The sequence below is a fragment of the Stigmatopora nigra genome, chromosome 1 (genome assembly GCF_051989575.1).
Source record: "Stigmatopora nigra isolate UIUO_SnigA chromosome 1, RoL_Snig_1.1, whole genome shotgun sequence".
Taxonomy (NCBI): Eukaryota; Metazoa; Chordata; class Actinopteri; order Syngnathiformes; family Syngnathidae; genus Stigmatopora; species Stigmatopora nigra.
Window position 1 is genome coordinate 15,429,779 of NC_135508.1, and position 23,781 is coordinate 15,453,559.

The following is a 23,781-nucleotide window of genomic DNA, read 5'->3' on the forward strand; positions in this document are numbered from 1 at the left end:
CTTAAGCAAATGGCACATGTGAAATTCCTTTGTAAGTCTAAAATGAATGACCCCACCATCTCCATTTTGTCTTTAAGCCAGAACCCACTCCCAGGCTGTCGGATAGTCGCCCCAAAGATCCTATTCGTATCCCCCTTTCCTCACTTGATTGCAACCATTTTGGTAATGGTAGACTGGATTCTGTCTCTTATAGCATGAATATTCATGAGAATAATTAGTACACGAGTACGCCTCACTGAATATTCATGGTATTAGGTAGGCCTCCTGAATGTGTGTGTGTGTGTGTGCAACAAACAGCCTCGTATTTAGTTTATGACATGTTCTGTCATGTGTTAATCAGCATTCTCTGCCTTACCCTGCTACATTTCATTGTAATCACATTTATTGATTGCATGGACAGTAAGAAATAAAAATGTTGAGACTTTATGATATTAAATAATTATTCTCAAATTATCCTGCTTACCTGGATTGTGTCCCAGCTGCAAGCTGCTCAAGTCCTTGGTCAGCCCATTGGTTTTGGGAATGACGGCGGAGGTGGACACGGCCCGTGGTGGCCGTTTACCTGGCACCTTAACCGTGGTCCTGAGGAGGTCGATTTCTTTGCCGTGTACGTTCTGCATGTAGTCCTAAGGAGAATTAAGAAAAATATATATTAATCAAGTGGTACGTGCGGTACGGATGAACAACTTGCACTTTTGAAAATCACACTCACATTCTAAAGTGCGATTTGCGGACAATATATGACTGTTCTCAATACTTTCATCTTCTAGGTCTGGGCGAGGAAAATATGATTCATAAATAATGAGTTTTTTTTTTACTATGGATAATTGAAAAAATATTTCAAAAAATGTTTTGGTTGTTGTTTGTCACGTGACTTGCTATCAGCTATGCGGACAGAGCTCTGAAACTGTACATGTGTCATACAAAAATCAGAACCCTCATATCAGGGTTCTGGTACCACACAGAACAACCCACACAGGACTTACTGCGAACTCCCACGACCCCAAGAACCCTGCTGAGGGTATAAAGCTGATCCACTGCTCCATGGCAAGGACCAAAACCATACTGCTCCTTCTAAATCCAAGATTCGACATCCTGAAAGACCCTCCTCTCCAGTACCCTTGAAGAGACCTTGAGGAGTGTGATTCTGCTATAGATCAAACACCCCCTCCAGTACTTTTTAAAAAGGACCACCACCAACACGGTCTGTCCCAGATGTTGTAGAGGCATGTCAACCAACACAACCCCACAATGTAAAGTTTTAAGAAACTAAAAATCAGAGCCAAATATTAAATATAAATTGGAGATTCTGAACTTTGCTGTTCTCAACGTGTATCCATGTTCTCATAACTTATTTTCAAACTGATTTCACGTACTTAAAAGAACTCTTAAAAAAACATGATGATTAGGATTTTTTTTCTTCAGTTTTCGCCATGCTCATTAATTGAACCGCTTTTAACATTTTTTCCCAGTGCTTTGACTGCTTTAAACCTTTAATCCTCATAGGCCGACACACGCTCCTTTTCTTGTCCAGGCTAACAAAAGGCCAATTCAAAGCCAAGTGCTCTTGATGGTGTCTTAACAAGCCACTAGAGAGCTATTGAGCAGGCAGCCCACTGGGTAAAACCTGAACACACACACTCTCTCTCTCAGACACATTCCCCCAACAGATTGACCGAGGTAATTGAATCTCGATTTGCATTGGGGTGCTTTCATCATCGGCCTAGTTGTCCTCTCCTCGTGTGGCATCCCGGACGTTATGTCTATCGACTGAACGCTTCCACGGCAGGTGGCCACGGTGAATGAAAGTCGGAAAATGTGTTTTAAGTGTGTCTGCGCAGCAAGGACTGCTGGCAGAGATGTAAACAAGAATCCATACAAAGGATGACTGACGAAAATATCACAGAAAAGATTAGTAAAAAAATACAATTTTAAGAAATTGTTCAAAGAGATGTATGTAAAGCTACAGGTGAAGACCAGGGGCTTTTAAAGTAACAGTATCAGGCACTCCAGTTGGATGCTGCTTAGTGACCCAGAAGATAGGAGAACGGGGTTGGTGGTCACTATTTTTACTCTTTCTACATCTTTGAATAGTCAATCACGCATTAAAAATAATTCTAATGTATTGGGCTTGAGTGTACCTTCTTTTCATTATTTCCCCATTCAAAAGGCTCATCTTATATATTGACTCTTTTTTTAAACCTCAGTGTACGGAACTGAACATCAATAGCTTACAAGACATTTATTTGGGCTATAAAAAAATAGTGACAAACCAGAATCCGGTTTAAAGCATTTACAATGTGCTGCAGAGGGTTATATTGAAAATATGAAAAAAATGAGCAGGCCTCCTTGTGTGGAGTTTTCATGTTCTCCTTGAGCTTTAGTGGGTTTTCTCCGGGTCTAATTTCTTCCCACATTCCAAAAGCATAGAACTTAGGCTAGTTGAACACTCTAAATTGCATCTGGGTATGAATGTGAGTGAAGCGTTGTCTGCAAGTTACTGATCAGGATGCTACATTTACAGGAGACGAGGAAGCATCATTTTAATGTGAGTGCACACAGAGAAGTGACTGAGAACAAAGACATGTCACAGCCTCTTAGCTCAAGGTTTTGAGATACAAAAGTGAAGGCAATGCAGATTACAGAATTTACAGAAATTCTGACGAATTTGAAATTGATATAGCACAACACTGCCCTGTCATGCTCAAGTGTGAAAACCAACCCCTTTCTACCCTATGACGAAGGCAGAAGTTGGCAAATTCTTTCTTAGGCAATAAGGCAGCATTATTTCCATCCACTTAATTAGCGACATTAATGTGATTTCTTTGCACATAGTGTGGCAATTAGCAGCGCTGATTGAGTTTCATCCGATTAGCCTCCGCAAACACGCTAATTGACGGCGAACTGCTTAGGAAAACCAGTGTTTTTGTGCTGGAGGCACTTTGCGTGTGCTCATGTGTTAAGTGATGACTTTTTGCACTAATTTACTGCATCAGCTGTTCTAATTGCTGATGGATGTGCGAGCTTTGCTCAAGTGTGTCACAAAAACTTGCCGGAAGGAATCAAACCCACAACCTCAGGGTGCAGCTGCTCTGCAACTCCTGGGGTTCACCTTCACTTTACAGTTATGTGGCTCCAACAATAATTTGAAATCCATTCATACGCAGATGAGCACACTAATATAACTTGAGATGGTGGAAAAGTGATGTTTTTAGTCACTTGTGGGTAAAATTATATGGAGTAGGTCTGTTTTTGCATGAGCATCAGTGTTGATCATATTCAAATTATGGCATCATTATGAGCATGTGTTCTATCAATGACTAAAATATTTTGATACGTCAAGCAAAAAGATGATTCAAACATTAATGATAATTCAAACAACACTATTGTTTGTGTGTATGTGTCTTACATGAAGACTTGGGTGGTAGGTGAGCAGTCCATTGTCACACAGCGTCACATACTTTTTCTTCCACTCCTTGTTAAGGGATTTGCCGCTCCTCTTCAGTAGCATGCCCTGCAGAGCACACAGTTTAGTGTAGCAAATCCCGATATACAGTAGCAATATGCAATACAAAGGCAAGCAGGATATGGTCATTCACTGTTAAATCATTCCAGATGAAAATAATTTGATGTCTATTGCAGTCAGTGGTAAGCACCTATTTAAAAATTCAAACAGAGGATCCCAGTATTTCTGAATTAAAATGAGGATTAAATGATCTTGGTGCCTAGTGTAGAATTTACTCTACATAGCACTCAACGAGTACTGTACATTCCACGAATTGGTTATGTTTGTGACAGTCTCGTGTTTTTCAGACAAAACAGTGTTTCAATCCTCCTCCAAAAATCCACTAACGAGTAAAAGTGTGTTTAGTGCCATAATCATGCAATTGTCTGTTTCAGCGTACATGAGTGCCTTAACGAGCTTACGACATTTGCCGGCGTCATTTAATTGTCTGACTTTTTCCCTCTTCAGGCTTGTTAACGTCGCCGCTTCTCTGCTCGCCGCTCCTACGCACATCAGCTGCGGCTGACTGAGCAGCGAGGCCGAGCGACCGCCGCCCACACTTCATTTGTGCTCCATTCATTAGGTGAGAGAGCACGAAGGTCGCGTAGATGGCGGGGAGAAAGGCATGGCGAGGGGAGGAGTGACGGGGGGGTAATGGGAGGCGGCGGCAGCGGATAAAACTGTCCACTGATTAGCAATTAAAGCCGCGCTGCCACGCGTGTCACTTCACTGGACCTCAACAACATTAACACGCCGACACAGGATATTAATAGAGTCCAGCCATAAAGGGAGGGAGCATGCGGCTGCAACACCCAAGAAGGAGGAGACGAGTGAGAAAGGAGGCTGCTGGCTGCGACGGGCTAAAGCACACTCTCCGTTGCTCTCAACGCTCAGTATTGATTAAGACAACTGCTGTTTGAGGGAAGGAACTGAATTAAAATTAGCAGACCAGTGGTTGAGGGAAGGTGCAGCAAGCCCCAGATGAGCAAACATTTCAGGTAATTGTCAGACAAATAATAGCAGAATTGCTTCATTGTCGTATAACAGCACTGCAATCCGTTGATAACAACTTTAAGCAGTCTCAAGCTACTTCTAACGACCAGTCACAAATACATTTTGGGGGGGGAAAATTTAGTTTGATTCCAAAACAAATTACAACATAAACCACACAAAACTGAATTTAGCAAAGATAGATTCAAAGCACATGGAGCCAGTAATAGGAGATTTCTATAGATCTCATCTTATTTTCTGAACTGATTCATCCTCATTAGGGTCACAGAGGGTGCTGGAGCCTATTCCAGCTGACTCCGGGCCAGAGGAGGGGGACACCCTAAAATGTTGGCCAGCCGATCACAGGACACAAGGAGATGGACAACCCTAAAACCCATACCGAGGGGCAATTTAGAGTGTCCATTGGGCCTACCACGCATGTTTTTGGAATGTGGGAGGAAACCGGAGTACCCGGAGGAAACCCGCACAGGCCCGGGGAGAACTGAGGTGTGAGGCCGACGCCCTAACCACTTGTGCCACCAGGCCGCCTATTTCCATAGATATCCATTGCTATTTTATGTTTCTGCCAAACATTCATTAGCGATCGAAAATTCTGGTCATGTTGAGTCTATACAATTCCAGAAACAAATATTCATCTTTGTAAAAACCTTAAATGAAACTTACACCTGTAAGTGATAAAATGATTCGATTTTTACAAAAAAATGCTTTAGAGATCCTTTCTTATTGAAGACATTGTGATTGAGGCCTCAAAGGTTGACAGTAATAAAGTCGTTTATCTGTACTGTAGCCTTGTTATGCTTGGTGAATCATTATTTTGATATTACTAATAAAGTTCAATTAAAACGTGCAAGACGTTATGGTGCTCCTTTTTTTATATCTAAGTTCAAACATCTGATAGAATTGACTGCCAATCTCAAGAAAACTGATACTAATCTCAAGAAAACTGATACTAATCCAAACCACAAAGTGTCCAAGAATGTAATAACTTAAGATGGGACCTTTTGTGATAACATTTCGCATGCCAGTATGTCTACAAAGACTTTTTGGGATTCGTACAATAACCTAAGTCATCTGTGACACGTCACACAGTGATGGGGCTAACTGAATGCTGATGGCTAATACAGTACGTTTCATGATGTGCATCTGCAGGCTCAGTGACACACAGCGTCTTCGCCTTCAGGAGCGGATGGCTGTCGTGACGGCACACAAGGTCTTCGTCTAAGGAAATAAATATGTCCTCAGATATACTCACTTGGCACTTCTCCGCCCCGTGAAGTATTGTGGCCTAGTGCTTAGGAAAAGGTCGATAGCTGGGGGGAGGTGTGAGAGGCCAGGTTGATGAGGAGATGATGTCATTTATTAACCGCCCCAAAATGTCCAAAGGCGCTCACAAGCGTCACAGTTAAACTCCAGTAGGAAAACTGGATTGTGAATAAAGACTTAAAAGAAGGAATGCTTAGGAAAGGTCGCTTGTTGACGGGAAGATGAGAGATCAGGTCATTCATTAGATGACACATCCGGTTCGTACCTGGGGGTCGTTCAGCAGTCACACGTCAGGCAAGGATGTTAAATAGGCCAGTGCTGTATTCCTGATAAATGGGATTGGTGTATGACTTTGTGCTACTAAAGTCTAGTTAAAACACTCAACCTGACTTCGTAGTGCAGCGGTTTTTAAAGAAATATCGCTGTTAGACAAAGGGTTTTACATGTACTGTAATTACATCTTGACTACGCGCTATTTTCCAAAAATAAATTGATAACATACAGGGTGTCCATTATACGTTATTATGTATGTAATTGGAAAAAGTATGTACATTGTATTGGGTATACTGGAACTTCAGGGATACAGGAGTCTACTTTCATTCCAATATTTGACGTTTCATTTGGAATCTGCAGTCAAAGGTATTCCGCGAAACTGAACTTTCTAGAAAACTCAGTACGTTGTTGAAATGTAATGTGACAGGCACACTAATTGCGTGGTCGATTGAATATTTGAAAATTGAAAGCACCTGCAGAATAGCAATTTACTGTCATGGCATGTAACAAGCACAGTGCAAGGTGATATCATTCCAGGTACAGACAACCAAAGAGAACAGATACAACAAAAAATACAAGGGTAGAAAAAAGGGCTAATGTAATGCTTAATGTTATGAATTTCTAAATAATTCTGGGACATTTAGTTTGCAGCTGACTGATCCTGCAAAAAGGGGACTTGGGAGGGCTATACATTAATTTTCAAATCCACCCAAAATATTGTTATTAAACATGTTGAGGGTGTTCTCCAACAACCAGTCCCAGTTTCCATGATTTGTTCAGCTGGAAGAATTTTTCCACCGAGAGCTCAACAGCAAGCTTCGTTTGTGTGAAGCAGTAAAGGAACTTTGGTTGCTTGCTATAAACTAATCGAGCATTTAATCCTCCCATCACCCCTGTGTTCCTCACACAATAGACCCTTTTAGGTGTGATCCTCGACGTGATACAGGGCCGCTCTCAATCTGTGAGACAGGGGAGGACACGCTTACCAAAGAACGGTTAGATCTCTGAGGGGCCACCACTCTTTTGTTCATGGAAATCCCACAAGAGCAGGAAGCTAAATTAGAGGTGTCACCCTTAGACAGCAGACTAGGGGGGTGACAGTGGGTGTGAGGAAAACTGGACCCTGCCTCCTCTATCGCACCAGCCATCGCGGCTCATCCATCATTCTTTCAGACCGTGTGTGGCTTTACCGAGATTGCAGGCGGCGTTGCCAAATGGTTAGGGCAGCTGTTACGTGATCAGTAAAATGCTTGGTGGGATCAAACATTGACAAAAGTTGTCCAATATTGGAAATGTGTTTGTGCTAAAAGACACAATCTGAAGTTGAAAATAAAGTTGACTTTAAGGGTCACTTCCCTCCACAGGAATTGGCAATGAATGACAAGCCCAAAAGCTTTTTTTCAGCAGTTAGTTAGTTTTAGCGGATGACCAGACATAAAACATGAAGAGCCTCTGGCCAAAGGCGGTTCATCATGTGACAAGCCCGTGGCAAACAAAAACTGGAGATGGGGCGTAATGAGTATGTTCTTTGATTGACGCCTGTGTGCCATGTTTTAATTATTCCTCCGACTAAAATGGGAGTGACGCCCCCTGCAAAATCTCATTTGCAGGGGTGAGTGTGCGTGACAAAAATGTCATCACGGCCAAAATGGCTCCGAGCAGTGACAACCTTTCACAGGGAAATGATATTTTTCGTATCGGGCGAAACGTGGATAGTGTCACCCTCGTTAAAGCCTTGATAGCAGGTCTTTAATATTCACCGTCTTAATTAGGGCCACAGTTAATTTCATTAAATTCTTTGGCTGCTAAATGAAGTAGATTATGAGACATCTTTTATTGCCAAGCGTGAAATTACAGCCTGCAAGCCGCCAATGGCGGCCCAAACTAATGAATTACAGGGTAAATAACATCCGAATTAACCATGCAATTTAACTCCTGACAAAGCAGCCGGCGCCGAGGGGGGACGAGCATACTTGTCAAATCCAGCCAGCCCCGCACTCGTCTACAACCGGGAGAGCCAATTACAACACTAATCACCTTCTTACAGGAAGGAGTTCTGCCCCGTTTCCGGAAGTATGCCGTGTAAACAATTTTCTCAGGAACAGTGCGCGGAGTCAACCAAAATTCACAAGTGGGTTGTTCCATTTATTTGGTGGCCAGGTGCTTATTTGTAAATTTTATGTTCTTGCAATTAATGTATCTGATTTTCTTCATCGATTTTATTTATTGGGATATATTAAGGCAGTTCCAAATTTACATAGTGTAAAAATAATTGACTCGTTGAATCAAAAACTCATTACAACATATATGTTCGCCGCAAAATTGTAGTGTTGGATGAGACATAAAAACCGGGGAATTTGTATTTTTCCATTATAATCACTTTTAATGTTTTACTTTTTAAAAATGTATTTTTGCATTATAGAAAATATGAAGAACAAATTTACGCAAGAAATTGCACTAATTCAATGAACAAAAATCCAAATTGATTAGTCAAAAAGCTAAATAATATCTTATTGCAGTGATTCTTAACCTGGGTACAATCGAACAGGTCAAGACACATCGACTCATCATGTCTAATACAATAATATGCCCTGATTGACCATCAATGGCTGCAGATGATCACGTCAAATTGCTTGGCCAATCAGTGCTGTGAGGAATTTACAAATATTGAAGTGGGGGGAAAATAAATCACATTTTAGTTTACACTAAAGTAGGGTTTGGTGAATACGCATATAAAACTGCTGCTGGGGTTCGGTAGCTCAAACAAGGTTAAGAGCCACTGACTGCCTTATTGTAAAAAAAGATATGAACAAAACTCACAATATAATCACTATGAATTATAGAGTTTTCAGCATAAATGATTAAACGTTTTAAAATTTAAAACCTATTAACTGTAATGTTCATAGATCACATTTTTTTGTCGTTCTGGATTTTTTTTTAACCTATATTGTTTGTCTAAAGGCAGCTCAGCGGATCAGTGGTTAGCATGTCGGCCTCACAGTTCTGGGATCGAATCCAGGTCGGTACACCTTTGTGGAGTTTGCCGTTGGATTATTTATTACTTATTTATTGATGATTTATTTGTCTGTTCGCTTATTGTGCACTTCGTGGTGAAAGCTTTAAATCTTATTATACTTATATAATGACAATAAAATCATTCAATTCTATTCAATTCAATGTTCTTCCCGCACCTGCGTGGGTTTTATCTGGGTACTCCCACATTCCAAAAACATGCATGGTAGGCTGATTAAACACTCTAAATTGCCCTTAGGTATGAGTGTGTGTATGGTTGTCCGTCTCCTTGTGCCTTGCAATCAGCTATCAGATTATCCTCACCCAGAAAAATGTATTTTGCCCTTTGTATAGAGGCAATGAAAACATAAGAATGAGCAAGCTCAAAACATGCTTTAAAAATAAGTTAAATGTTACTGTTCTTATTTAAAAAACAATTTGTTTCCCCCATTTGTGCTGTCAGGCAACAAAACACGGTCAGGTGTATTCATCTCTTTATAAGTGACTGTTAGCCTTTTGATGCATTCGCAATAAAAAAAATAATTCATATAATTCGAGTTATCGCCCCGGCCTAGTAAATGATGAATGTGCGCATCAAATGAGCCTCCATTTAAAAATAGTGTGATTTTTGAGTACCACTAATGATTTAAATTTATGCATATAGTATAAATTTTGACGTGTTTTACAATATTTTTGAGAATGATTTCTTAGTTATTGAAAACTTGGCATCCTTTATATTAAACACAATTAGTACACTTCATATAACCCTATTATAAAATTTCAAGGTCCTTTAAAAAAAAAAAAATTATACTATGGAAATGTAGTTTTGGATCTGTACAAAATTCCGAGGGACAGTGACTAAATATACAGCCCACTCTCCCTCTCTACTTGTCAGCATTTCCTTCATCAGGCATCATTCATATTCATCCATTACTGCACGCATGCATGCATCTTAACGCAGACTGACACTAGTTTGCTTTCTTCATCATGCCGCAATCTGCTCCTGTCATTATAATTTCAGGTAATCATGTTAACCGAAATGACAATTTTGCTTGTGGGTTAAGGTTACTTTTGCAATGGGAATTTTGGGGATAGTCTCAAGCTCTAAGTTTCTAGGGTATCATAATACATGAATTATACATTCAAGAGTTCTGTCATTTTAGAATCCGTACTCCTCTAGTACAAGTACTACTGTGGCTATCATTTTTATTTTTGCTATTTTTGTGTGATGCGCTATTTCAATCAGCCTTGAGAGTTTTGACACATTTGTACATTCTTAAATATTAAATGTGTTATGTGTTTTTCATCTTAAATCTCATCTTTACAATGGCGACGTACAATTCTTTAGTCAAACTCCCTGACAAGGAGTTGAGTGAGCCATTGGCTATCTTTGCGCCAATTAGCGACTAATTAGCGGCATGGAGCAGATGTGGAGGAGTAAACAAAGCTGGATGCATCCGCTGCATTCCAAAAAAAAAAAAAAAAGAGTGGTTCCAAGGTATATTATTCAGCGGGACATTTCACTCACCATTAGGTTTGCAGAAACTCGTATCGGAATGATGTTTCATCACTTGGCTACACGTTTGTGCCAGCATTAAAAGGAAAAACAGCAATAAAAAGTACCAAAAAGAGTAGGGCTATGTTTCAACATATTTGAACATATGTGGTTGAGGAAAGCCATGATATTTTACAACAAAAACAACACCTATTAACCAACATGTATTACACCATGGTAAAAAAATTGCCAAGTATAAATGTGATGTGTACAGGACCAAACAGGCTAGACTGTTCTTGTTACTGCAACCTAACCATTGGCAATGGGTTATTTTAATGAGTGTGCTTTTCACAAAAACGCTCTACTTTAAAAAAGAGGCGGGCTGAACCGGCATCACCTCGAGTGGCCAAGAGTCGCTCTAATGAGATCAGGAGTGGCTAGAAAATGGCACTCAGTAAATTCTTTGGAGTTAAAACCCCAATAAACACTCTAGCGCCTACTGATTTCCCCTCTAATCTTTGTGAGTGACAGCTTCCGCAAAGGTTCAAATTCTAACCGTGTCATTTGACCTTACGCAACAGGACGCAAGGATCATAACATGAAGGGGGCACTTTCATTTCTCTGTGACAGATGAGCAGTGAGAAATTTGCTACACACTTGGAAAGAGCTCAACTATTATCGCTCCATAATGAGGAATCCTCTTCAAAACAAGTCAAGTGTTTCTGGCACTCCAACTGCTCTCGAAGCAAATTAACGCTACCGAATTCCTGACTCCACCCACTGAGATCCATTTACATTAGGCAATTTTGAAATACACGATGGGAACGTCAAACCCGAGGCAATTAATGCTGCCTCCGCTGCGGGGTCTCGTTCTCGCCGGCTCTCGCTCCCGGTGAGACGGCCCCTAATCAGAGATGCAATTTGTTCATTAAGAGATTACAAACGAGGCTACGGCGCCAACACGAGGGTCATGATTAGCGCTCGCTAATTGCCTGATATGCTTGTCGGGAGGAGAGCCGGCCACCGCTGCGACATGTTGGCCGCAAATTAAGAGCCAATTCCGAGGCTGGCCTCACCATCGCGGCATGTCTCTCGCCTTCCCTTTCCTCTCCGCTCCTTTATACCTTGAAAACGCGAGCGTGGCTGCCAAGGCACTGGGCCGCAGATGAGAGAGTGAATGCAAAGGAAGCAGCTTGAAGTGCTACGCAATGACGTAAAGCGTGCGATCAAGTGAGGGAACAGAGGGAGGGGAGGCGCGAGTCTCCTAATGATCCACTCGGAGGACCCTAGAGAGCCTGGTGATCTAATTGATGTCAAGTGTGTGATTTCACTGTTAATGAAGAGCGAGCCGACAGGAAGTATTACCTGTTTGATGGGAATGGCTCGCCCGCTGCCGATGCTGTCGGCTCGAGCCTCCAGACCTTTCTTATCCTTCTCTGTCTCGCTGGTCTTCCTTGACTGTAGGAGAGATTCCAATGATCAGTTCACAATGATGTCACTGACAATAGGCAAGGTAAAATGGACACAAACTGACGGTGAAGAGATTGGAGCGGCGCTTGGATTGCTTGCGGACGGGCGTGGGCGTATTGGTACTTTGAGGAACATCGATGCGCAGCTCCTTCTGGCTGGTGCTCGGTGTGGACGGCACCGATGAAGAGTAGTCACTCACACTGCCACCTCCATTACTTGTCTAAAACAAAAAAAAAAACATTCAGTGTCCTTGCAACAAATAGTGGACTTCTTTTAAAATGGTAGGGATAGTGAGCTTTTGAGGCGAGAAAAAGGATGAAGCCAAAATGTAATATAATCCGTACTACTATACCTAATTGATACTCTCTTTATCATGCTGTTAATAAATTTTGAGGGCACAAAAAGCTGTAATTTAGCTAAGAATGCAATTAGTAGCAGAAAAATACCAATTATCGGGTAAAACAAATACTAAACTGGCCCCAAAAAAAATCAGTTGTTATTGGTCTGACAGCTTTTGTGCAAATGTTTTTTTTGGGGGAAAAATGAAGTTGACGCCTTCAAAAATTTCGACTGATCAAAATCTGTTGGTTGATTTTGTCATTCTATGTTATTGGAAGTGAGGAGTTACCTGATGTTGAATGGCCCCGCTGACTTGGACGTTGGACACTTGGGTGGTGCAGAGGGATGAGTGACTCGGGGAATTGGGGAGTGATTTGCACGGGCCGATTGACAGTTGCTGCTTCTTTCGAGAGGCAACGATCTTCTGAGCAACTATAATACAAAACATTGCTGTTAATAAATGTTCCCATGACAGAAATAATAGTCTTTTCAAACATTTCTAACACACAATCCTCCAAAACAACACGGGAAAAACTTGTCACAATATTGTTGACAAGGAGATGGAAGAGTTTAGAGTTCAGGGAGAATCTATCTCTGAACCAATAAACATAGATGACATTTCTTTTTTTAATTTGAACTCATTAAAATTGGTTAATGAGGAGTCTATCGTAAACATTTACCTTCTCGTGGCAGGGCGAGCCAAGGGCAGAGTGCGAGGAAATGTTTTAGGATTGAAGTGAAATAAAAAAAAACCCAGACTGTTTCATTTAGGATTATGACTTCTGTCCGAAACAAAATCCACCCTGCAATAATTTTGCAATCCTGATTATTCATGTCCACGTCCATGGTCCAAAGCACTTTAATCATGTTCACGGAGAAAACCGGTCAACATAGCATGAGATAATTAATGAGCTTAGACATTAACTACAGTACTGAATCACAATTACTGTTTACAATGACAAATTTAAAGTTACAATTAAAGACTTTGGGCGGCACAGTGGCGGGAGTGGTTAGTGCATCGGCCTCAGAACTCTAGGGTCCTGTGTTCAAACCCAGGTTAGTCCACCTGTGTGAAATTTGCATGTTCGCCCCAGCCTGCGTGGGTTTCCTCTGGGTACTCTTGTTTCCTTCCACATTCCAAAAACATGCATGGTAGACTGATTGGACACTCTAAATTGCCCCTAGGTATGGGTGTGGTGTTGTGGTGCTCTGTGCTGTATTAATAAGTAAAGGAGTGGAATTTGTAATCACGCTCTATACAGTAATTGTGTGGTAACTTTGTGGTTTGGTTTTAGCCTCATTACTCAGTTTTTGTTTGTAAATGAATTCAGTCAAAAATACTTGTTTAGTGAAAGGTTACATATGGCTCGTATTCAAACGGTTAGAACACAAAAGGCATGAAGAGGAGAAAATAGATTCACTTGATTGTTATATTAAAGGCATGGTTCTTATGAAAAAAATTTATATAAAGGTATGGGCAAAAAAAACATGAAAAGAGTGAAAAAAACTCTATATCATGACCACTGGCCCTTTAACTACTTTTACTACCACCTCCCCAAAAACATTATGATAAGATGAATCTGTGCTCAAGAGTTGGAATGTCTGCAGCCAACAGGAGGTATGGGTTAAGAACAGTGTTGGTAAGAATACGCTAAATATTTAAACCTCACATTTAGTTTAACAATTGAATGAAAAATTTAACTGTATAACATCAATCTCAAGGCTGGTATGAGAGGCAGCTACTCATTCTAAAATCAGCGTGCTAAACAGATTTATGGAAGGACGTCACATAAAGATATTGTGTGCGTGTGTGTGTGTTGCTGAGTCTGCAGTCTGTAAAGTTAAACTGTGGTAGGAGATATTTAAAGTAGGGATGTCCCGATTACATATTTTGGTGTCCGTATCACCTTTTTTTGTGTAGCAAAATATTTCCATACTGCAGACATCATTCTTGCATCTATCTCGCCCTTAGCGAATCAGATCAAGAGACCGAATTGAGGACATCCCTAATTAAGCTTAAATCTATTATCCAAGGCATGCGCTTGGAAAAGTGTTTTTTTTAAAGAGCTCCATTTCAAAATGTGAGAGCAAGTTGCACCAATAAAACTGAAAGATACAAACTGCTTAATAAATTCGTGTCTCAAATAAAATTGCATTAATATAGGAAAATGGAATGAGAGCATTTTCATTTTGGGGAAGAAGTCTGTTATCATCATTGTGGCAAACATTAAAAAAATGTATCAATTATTTAATCTCAAGAAAAATTGACACTAATTACTGTTATTAAGTTAATTTGGGAGTCAATTACATTTTTGTCAAAATGATTTTCATGTCACCTCACGTTTTTTTTTAATTTCAACATTGCAAATGACATAAAAACAACAGTTACGGGAAATAGTAAGAATACGCTGTTTTACCAATTTATTCAAAAAAAGCAATTTGCATATTTTTTTGTGTATCCCGTACTTTAAATTGAGCACACACATAATACTGCGAAAATGATCCATCCATTCAACTTTATTTTGTTTTCATGGTCGAGTTCTTTTTAATAGCACGTGTGTAGCCTGCAGGTGAACTTTACGTGTATATGCGTAACTGTGGATGAAGATTAGCGAGTGCTCATCTCAGCTTGTTAGAGAGTGTGAACGATGTGCTCTGCTTCCACACATTGACAGATGAGGAAAAAAAAACGCAGACGTATGTGTGTGTGTATGCGCTCGCATGCATGTGTGCGTTTGGGGCTGATGTCGCCGTAATTAAGCTAATTAAATTAGCACGCTGATGGACGAGGACCAAAACGTAGACATCCTCGCGCCACCCCGCCCCCATCCCTCACACAGAGGTCACTACTCCCAACTGGACGAGACTTCACTTCTCATTACATGTTTCATTCGTGCTCACATAGACACAAGCACGCACGCACATAGACGTGGCTCACATGCCCAGTCACAAAGTAAAACAAATAAGCCAGTCAGTGTTCATCTACAAACCATTAGGGAAAGGAAAACAAACATCTTTCCAATATGATAGACAACATGCGCCTTACGGAAAAGTTGCCATGGCAACTATATTTAAGAAAAAAAATAACGCTGTCCCTAGGCCTGCCGAGATAACTGCCGATATGAGATATTATTGTCAAATGATAAAATCTAACCAATTTAATGCAGTGGTTAATAACAGGCTTAACTGTTTAGCAAATTATCCTTTGTCATTTATGTCAAAATAGCAATGCTAACACTGCACAATGCGTAATAAAGTGTTTTCTTAATTGGTGTGTTTGAACTTTAGTTGGGTAGTGTGTTGATGATCAATAATAATGCAATGAATGGGCTGAGTTTTAACAGGCGCATGCAGCATGTGAAAACACATGCGCGCTTATAAATCGCAGCAGGGGAAATTACAGGCCTCATTTTCATTTGCCGTGCCATTAATTGGCTTTTTGCATAACGCTAAGCTGTTTCTCCTCCAAATAAAATGTGATAATTTATCATCATCAAGACAAGTACACACAAACTGGTGACAGTTGTTAAACTGTTAACATTGTTTTACGATTTAACAAGATACAGGATCAAACATCTGGCAAGCATCTTCAAGATAACACAAATATACATACTAACAAATACGTAATCCATTTTCAGGAAGTTCATTTTTAACAAATTAGAATGTGCAAAAATGTGAAAAATATGTCTGTTGCGTTTGTTTGAGAGCTAAGTTTTTTTGTATAAAATTCTAAATTGATTATAGCTACACTGGAAAAAATGATTTGTATTTTTTCTCTCTCATAGAAATAGTTGTATCTGACTCTAGATAATTTTATTATGTTGAGTGAACAAATCTGAGTCAACATAATAACATTTAAATAAAAATTGAACATCCACATAATCTAATTATCCTAAATAAATGAAATTATTTAGTGCAACCAATTGACATTCAAAATAATGCTTATTCAATTATTTTTGTTAGTGCATGTTACAACAGCCACACAACCAACCATATGCTCAGTAAAATAACAATAAAAACAATATTGTTAAACAACCTTGCAGTCAAGTTTTTTTTCGTATTTCACTGCAGGTCAATAATACATATTTTTTAAATCAAGCAAGCACATATGTTAAGTACAGTTTATATAAAGATAACAGGGATAAATAAAAGCTTGACATGATAGGGAATAATTGAGATCAATTTTGGGTTCAGCACGCCAAAAAAAAAGGCTAAAAACAGATCTCAGAACAAAAATAGTGTTGTGCTCTTCTCAATGTTCACCATACTCTTTTAAAACTCACTCATAATAGTTTGTGGATCACTGTATTGATACACTGAGCGTGATATGATATGCTGTTGCTAAGGGTGCTACCTTACTGCAAACCAAAGCTGTAACTACTTAAGTTTAAGTGAAAAATCTGCATATTCTGAGCAAGTGGGGGCTGTCCATTCAGGACAGGGAACAGTAACCATGTCTGGAACTTGCTAACTGTGGGTGTTGCCTGCCCTTTAATGTATCACACTTTTATGAATCCTCCCCGGGAATGCTCTGCAGTGCCCCTCCTTGCCTTGCTCCCATCGCTATGATAAAACTTAATTGCTGTTCGGTTAGAGCTAAATAGCTGAGCGGGTCAATTTCCCCCCTAATTGACGTGCGATTAAGAGTTGGCGAATGTGCAGCAGGATAATGTGACCTTCCCAGAAGACTGGACTAAGCAATAAAGATTCTTACCATCCTGGAAGACTCGCTCCACATTGAGGCCGTAGGTGGCACAGGTTTCGTAGTAAGTACAGCGCTTGAGGTCATTGGACAGTTTTCTGGCCCGGCTATCGTCAATCACTCTTGGGTTGGTAGAGTTGATGGCATCTGGTGTGAAAGAAGGGAATATATTTAGATTCAAAACTATATTTGAGCAATGTGTGTGTGTGAATCATAACATAAAATTAGACACCAGTTTCACAGTTCTTGTTGAATGAACACCTCAGCCACAGTCGCGTCACTTGTTATCCCGTATAACTAGGAATTTGCCGCCATCTAAAGGCACTCAGTGAAAGTGAGCCCAGTCAAAAACGTCCATACGACTCAAAAGACTGCTTGGCTCTCCGAGAACCACTATCAGTGCCAACAATAATTCATTAGTTACCATTGAAGGCGCTAGACATCCAATCAATTTTGATGGGAGAGACTGGGAGCGAGTGATCACTGCCAGTCCTCTCAGTCAAAGTGAACTGGATGACTATCACCGTCAATGGGTGGCAAGTTCAATCACAAAAGTCTAGTAGGCCAATATGTTCAGGGGAAAAAGGCAGAGTCATTTTTATAAGCCACAGTTTGTACATTAACATTGCAATTGGAATTCACACATAAAAATAAATTGTGCCAAGGATTAGTATGTTAAATTGTATGACACCTAAAAGTTGTTCATAAACAATAAATGGGAATGTTTCGGAGTTGAATCCAACTGAAATATATTTGAATGATTAATGCCTTAGAGAACTTTTAATTAAATATTTTGCATACAACTGGTGCTACTTGTCAATATATTTATTCTATTAATTAATAAAACATTCATTCAATCGTTTTCTGAACAGCTTATCCTCAGAAGGATAAATATATTTGTTGTAATCAAAAGGTGAAGTCTTAAAACAATACACATTTAAATGTATATTTTCTTTAACTTGAATGTTATGCTTCTGAGAAATAATTTGATTCTTCTACCCAACAAAGTTAAAAACTTCACAGCAGTCAATATACACAGAAGAAAAAAATGATTGAAACTACTGTATTGCACAGATAAAATTCAAAAAGTCACCCTGCCTACCCCACCCAACTTTCAGCACCAGGTGGGGGACACCCTGAAATGGTGGCCACCCAATCAGAGTTTAAGTTGCCAAGTATTCAAAATGGTTGTGGAAATGTGTCAATTTAAATTGATTTATAGCGCATAAGTTCTTTTATGAGGTTACACAGTGCTCATGATGGATGGAAGGAGTTCTCTAAATTATCGGCACAATAATCTCTAAATTGCATATATACATATACAAAGCACTGATTGAGATGCTATGTTGATTTTAAAGCTTTGCAGCAAGATATTAATTAGCATGTGTAAATATTTTGAATATTATTCAAGTTAACTAAATTCATGCCTGTTATTTCAAACCTTTAAGGGCAAAATATATTGGTCCAGCCTCCTGGAGAACATCGCTATGAATTGACTAGCGAGTACAGACATGGACCAAAAAAACTTTCCACTAGATGGCAACAGTGTATCAAGAAAAACGGTTGGGAATGGTTTTGTTAGCAAGTGTGTGCTGTGTATGGTTCTGTTAATGTGTGCGCCAAATGGGATCAGACCTTGCGTGCCAACTAAAACCAGAGGGAGGTCTGCAGCGTTCCTATAGTTGGCAAGGCGGTTGAAATAGTGATAAACTGTCTGGAAGCTGATCTCATCTTCCAAACTGAAGACAAAGATGACTGCATCAACCCACAAAGCGAACTGCAGAGTGCAAAGTCGAAAAGGAAATCAGTACCAAATCATATTCTGTACAAAAAGTACAAAAAATTGCCATTGAGCTCTGTGCAAGCTGTACAGACCTGTGATTCTGGGGGCCCTCCTTCATCCCTGATGAGAAGCAGGTGACTCTGCCCATCCACCACCATCTCCTTCTTAAAGCGACCACCTGAAGGACACATTCTCCATGTTACTTCAGGTGATTTGAAAAAAAATCCTGACAACACAACTTGAATTACAGTGTTTCAATTAGACAGACACTACTGGATGAATGAAATTGGGTGCTGACGACCTCCTCTACTAATTGGGAGAAAATTGGCTACGCAGAATGCTCTAATGTCGGAAAGAGTTCATGAGTTTTGAAATGAATCTCAGAGAAGTTAGGAAGCAAGAAAAGATCATTGATGACTGATCAATGAGGTGAAGGGAGAAACTAACATGAAAGTTGTAACAGCCAGGTGAATTAAGCTTGGGTAATTGATTTCAATTGAGATTTTCCCTTGATAGGTGCACCAAAGAGCAAATTAGTACATATTTTAATTGCAGTGTGGTACTGGTACACTAATAGTGGTGTGCTGGCTGCCTCTAGTGGTATGGAAAAAAATAATGACTTAAAATGACCTTCGTATGTATGAAAGACGATTGCACAAAAAAGGTATACATTCAAATGGATAGTTTCTGAAACTGGACTTAAACACATGTGGATGTCGGCATGGATTTCTTTGGCCAAAACAGTATCAGCATTGAGAAAATTCCTGCTCACAATATAAGCAACAATATACAGGAATTACTGTATTTTATTAACATTTTCCATCAACATTTAAATTCAGGAAAAAAATCATTATGTTATAATTGTATTATTATTAAATGTGATTCTCAAATGTAGTTGTTGTAATCCGCTATGTACTTAAAGGGACACCTTTAAGTACATACCATTTTTTTCCAAAATATAAACACTTTTTCTGGACGTCACTAATGTAGTTATTTAATCGGCCATTGACAGCTCTAGAATTTAATTTATTTTGACTGGAAGCGGCTGGCATTAATGATTGCTCCCTCCCAATCAAAATGAATAGTACGTCTAGAGCCGTCAATGGCAGACAGTGAGGTAATGCTGACTTCACTCAAGTTGAGTTCAAGGTGGTACTTGTTGTAAATGTCTGAGAACCACTGTTTTTATGGAATCCAAGCTGCTTTCACCTGACTGCTGTGTATATAATGAACATAAAAAGATGAGAAAAAGAATAGTTACCTGCATCCACGTCAGCTAGTATATCAAGAAGCAAGAAGACAGAGAAGAGGGGAAAAAAACACAGGTAAAGGGTGAAGAGAACAAATCTTCCACCTTTTTCTCACCATTGAGATAGCAAGCAAGAAATTTCAGACGAGTCTTTGTAATAAAGCAATCAAATAAACTCACAAGCAAATGCCTTTCAACTCTGAACTACAGTAATCCCTCGAATATCGGGGTTAATGTAGACCAGACATGGCCGAGTTAATTAAAAAAAATCGCGAAGTAGTTTAACCGCTATTATAACTACCTTTTTTCCCCTTCAGTGCTGAGTCCTAGTAGCAAGAGTGGCTTCCGCTTCAGAGTTTCAGCGTGGATTTTCACATTTTTATTAACTTTTTATTACATTTTTAAGTAATTAGGCAGAAAAAGAAGTAAATTCGTGATACGTCAAGTCACGATAATTGAGGGAAGACTGTATATATCATGCTTCTCTATTTGTGTTCAGTAAATATATAAATAAGTGATTCCTCCAATGTTCAACATATAAAACGTTTGTACATGCTTAGTGGTTAAAACGCACAATCAGCCATGCAAGCCGCTCAACTCTGCGATGACTGCTTGGCTTTAGCCCGTGTGTCCAAGCACCCCTAAACACACCACAGAACCAAGCTGCCTTCTTTGCTTGGGTGTGCAGCCTCAGAATAGTTCTGGCTAGTGGTTTTGTGGTGCTGTGGTCGACAAGCTGTTCCAAAGCCACCGTCTCAGCTCGGAATCAATCGGCATGGGAATCCAGACTAAGGCATATTTTTAGGCTCCAGGAATTTGAAGGAAAAAAAACAGCAACTTCTTTAGGACTGCAGCAACACAGCAAGCCAGTCAGTTCAAACCAGCAGTCTCACCAATAAAAACATCAAACTCTTCAGATCAAAGCTTGTACAATCAATGAAAGAAAACAGGAATCAAATCAAGAGGATAGATGATGATGATGCTCCTCCACTTGATAACAATTCACACAGTAAGAACTTAACCTTGGAACTAGTACTTATTGCAAAAAAGAATCAACTTTTTTTTATTTAAATAGTGCCATGGAAAACAAAAAGCTACCACATAGTATGTGAATGGACAATAAAGAGCAGATTGTGCGGTTGTTGTTGTTTTTTTCTAAGGGAGTACTGAGGACACTGAAACCGGCGATCAGAAGCACGAAAGTTTACACCAAAATATCCACAAGTTTTGGCGAGCTTGTGATGCATGCTGTCATCGGAATGAGTTAAATCTGTTCCAAAAAACAAAGTGCTTTATATGTTTGGACATCCGGCCAATGAGAGGACATCTGTCCAGCACGGTCACAAGTGCTATTAATGAAACTACTGGAAGTGTTGTAAAAGCTGGACAGATGTTTTGAACTGTCACTGTATTTAATTTTTGCCCTGCATTGAGAGAAGTGATCGTTAGAATTGAGCATCTTACATGCACTATATTATATTTAACTTTTCTATGTATTATAACAGAGAAATATGATTCAATTTTATGTGGATAGTCACGGGACTAATTCCTATTGTAAGTTTCTAGATGGTACGTTTTAAATTATACTTTACGTTGCTATGCTATTGTTGTTGGGCTAAATGTTAAGCTTAGGAGCCTCAAAAGGTGGGTAGTAGTGAGCCACAAACCATGTAATAAAGTGAATTGGAGGCATAATCCACTATTTAGAGAAATCCATCATGAAAGATTAAATATGTCTGCAGCACCTTCAGTTAAATATGCAGTCCATGGCGCATCTACCAATTTTCTTTAAATTGTTTAGTCATCAGTGATATCTGGTACCCTCCAGCCCAGTTGATCTTTTTTGTTCAATGAGATGAATTATTAATTCATTACACAACATTGTTTCTGATTGTAGCTGAACCAATCAGAAATGCTGTTCTTCATTTACAGGTTGTCTCTAAGGGCACCAAAATGGCCAAAACCTTTTTCAGCAATTTTCGACAACATTTCTGTAGTGTGAACTAGACAAATTCCCAAAGAAGCTTTTTGTAATGAGGCACAGTTCCTATACCATAGAAGGTGCTTAATGTACTAATATACATTCTTGCCATCAAGGCTACCGATGGATGAATATCTTTTTACATCCAACTTCAGCGATAAAGTATGTCAATATTTTTTTCTTACCTTCAGGTGACTCCTCTTGAACATAGGTTCCTGTGAGGTACCTGTGTACCAGTGCTGACTTCCCACTGGCCAGGTTACCCACAATGCCCTGGAGAAAGTAAATGGCTTTTCAATGAAGAAAAAACTTTATAAAGTAGATGTACCAGAGTCTAGTCGCATCAGTGAACTCGACTCACCACTTTCAGCTCCGGCACAGAGCGACTGAGAGTCCATTCCTGACTGTTCACAAACGCATCTGAATGGGAGAAAAGAAAAGAAAAACATTTTAAAAGCTAAATTATTCACATGGCATCCAGTTTCATAATCCATTTGCTGAAGCAAACCAGTTGTTTTTAACGCCACTAAGAATTGGAGGGACTTTGGTGATACTTCTGAATTAGGCAGCTATCTTGAGAGCCTCAACAGTAATGTTTTCAATATAATACTACATTTCCAAAATCATCCATTTTAACTTGTCATGGAAATCTATGGAAAATTTACCAGGCCCTCCTTTGCTTCACTGAAGCATCAGTGAATATGCATGAAGTAGGCTAGTAGGCCACAACCTACCAGACCTTCTCACTAATTCATTAGCACCAATCTGTAGGCACGCCAGTGTGCTAAAAGCCCTCCAGGTACTGAAGAAGCTTGGCCATTTTGCACGCCCTCTAATCTGTCCATTGGAGGAAATATCTAGAACATGTCTTGACCTACAAATATCCATCATTTATGGGGTGCTGCATGCCAAGACGCTTCAATGAATAGAACTTCTGCAATCACGGTACACTCAACAATTAATAATAGGGGATACGGGGCTAACCACGTTATCTATGGTTTTTATTCAAATAATTCAGAACACTTGCTGTCTCAGAAAGGACATAAATATGCATGTAGGTGTACAAATAAAGAAGTTAACATGCACTTTAAATCTCTACATTTGATAGAATAGTTGTTTTTTTTAACGCACAGAAATGTAATGACTGTCCAAGTTTCCCCACTTCCAGTGTTATCAGTCTGGACAGAATCCAAGGGGAATCCAAACACATAGGAGGACATTGTGGAGGTTTCCACAGATGCCCGCCTGTATGGAAGCTTGCTGCCACGCAGGATGTTGATTCAGCTGTTTCCTGTTTTTAGGGTCATTCGCATTGGTGTGTACTCTTTTTAGCAACATTGAAGACATTGTGTATTTTCTTTTTACAAAATTTAAATCAACTACCTGGAATCTTGATAATCTGTCTAAAAACATGCAACAAAATGCCCAATGTGAACTTTAAAATATTGGAAAGGAACAGGGAAGATAGAGGGTCTGATTCCATCTCACTGAATAACTTCGAGCTATGAATGCAAATGGAACAAAGCAGTCACTCTGAATGACTGAGAAATCCATGTGAATAATTGCAACCAGTTTGATAATGACCTCGTGATGATCTTTCCAACAGCTCACAACATCAGGCAATCACAATCAAGCAGACATATTATTACCTCATCCGCTTAGGCAATAAACAACCTCCTCTATTATAGGGTCACAGGA

General features: G+C 39.6%; 1 protein-coding gene across 7 annotated transcripts in view; it reads right to left on the bottom strand.

Moving 5' to 3' along the window:
- The window catches only part of agap1 (ArfGAP with GTPase domain, ankyrin repeat and PH domain 1), a 62,571-nt gene that overhangs the window by 21,467 nt on the left and 17,323 nt on the right, over nucleotides 1-23,781 (bottom strand). For 4 of the 7 annotated variants that reach the window (XM_077712044.1, XM_077712035.1, XM_077712051.1 and 1 more), the window contains 10 exons: nucleotides 22,445-22,503; nucleotides 22,269-22,356; nucleotides 18,946-19,031; nucleotides 18,706-18,847; nucleotides 17,083-17,217; nucleotides 12,658-12,800; nucleotides 12,094-12,249; nucleotides 11,925-12,017; nucleotides 3,410-3,514; nucleotides 464-626 (listed from right to left, as the gene is read on the bottom strand). In XM_077712044.1, coding sequence (XP_077568170.1) covers nucleotides 464-626; nucleotides 3,410-3,514; nucleotides 11,925-12,017; nucleotides 12,094-12,249; nucleotides 12,658-12,800; nucleotides 17,083-17,217; nucleotides 18,706-18,847; nucleotides 18,946-19,031; nucleotides 22,269-22,356; nucleotides 22,445-22,503 — 1,170 coding nt within the window. Of the gene's footprint in view, nucleotides 1-463; nucleotides 627-3,409; nucleotides 3,515-11,924; nucleotides 12,018-12,093; nucleotides 12,250-12,657; nucleotides 12,801-17,082; nucleotides 17,218-18,705; nucleotides 18,848-18,945; nucleotides 19,032-20,114; nucleotides 20,130-22,268; nucleotides 22,357-22,444; nucleotides 22,504-23,781 lie in introns of all 7 variants that reach the window. The other 3 variants (XM_077712026.1, XM_077712007.1, XM_077711999.1) reach the window with 1 other exon arrangement.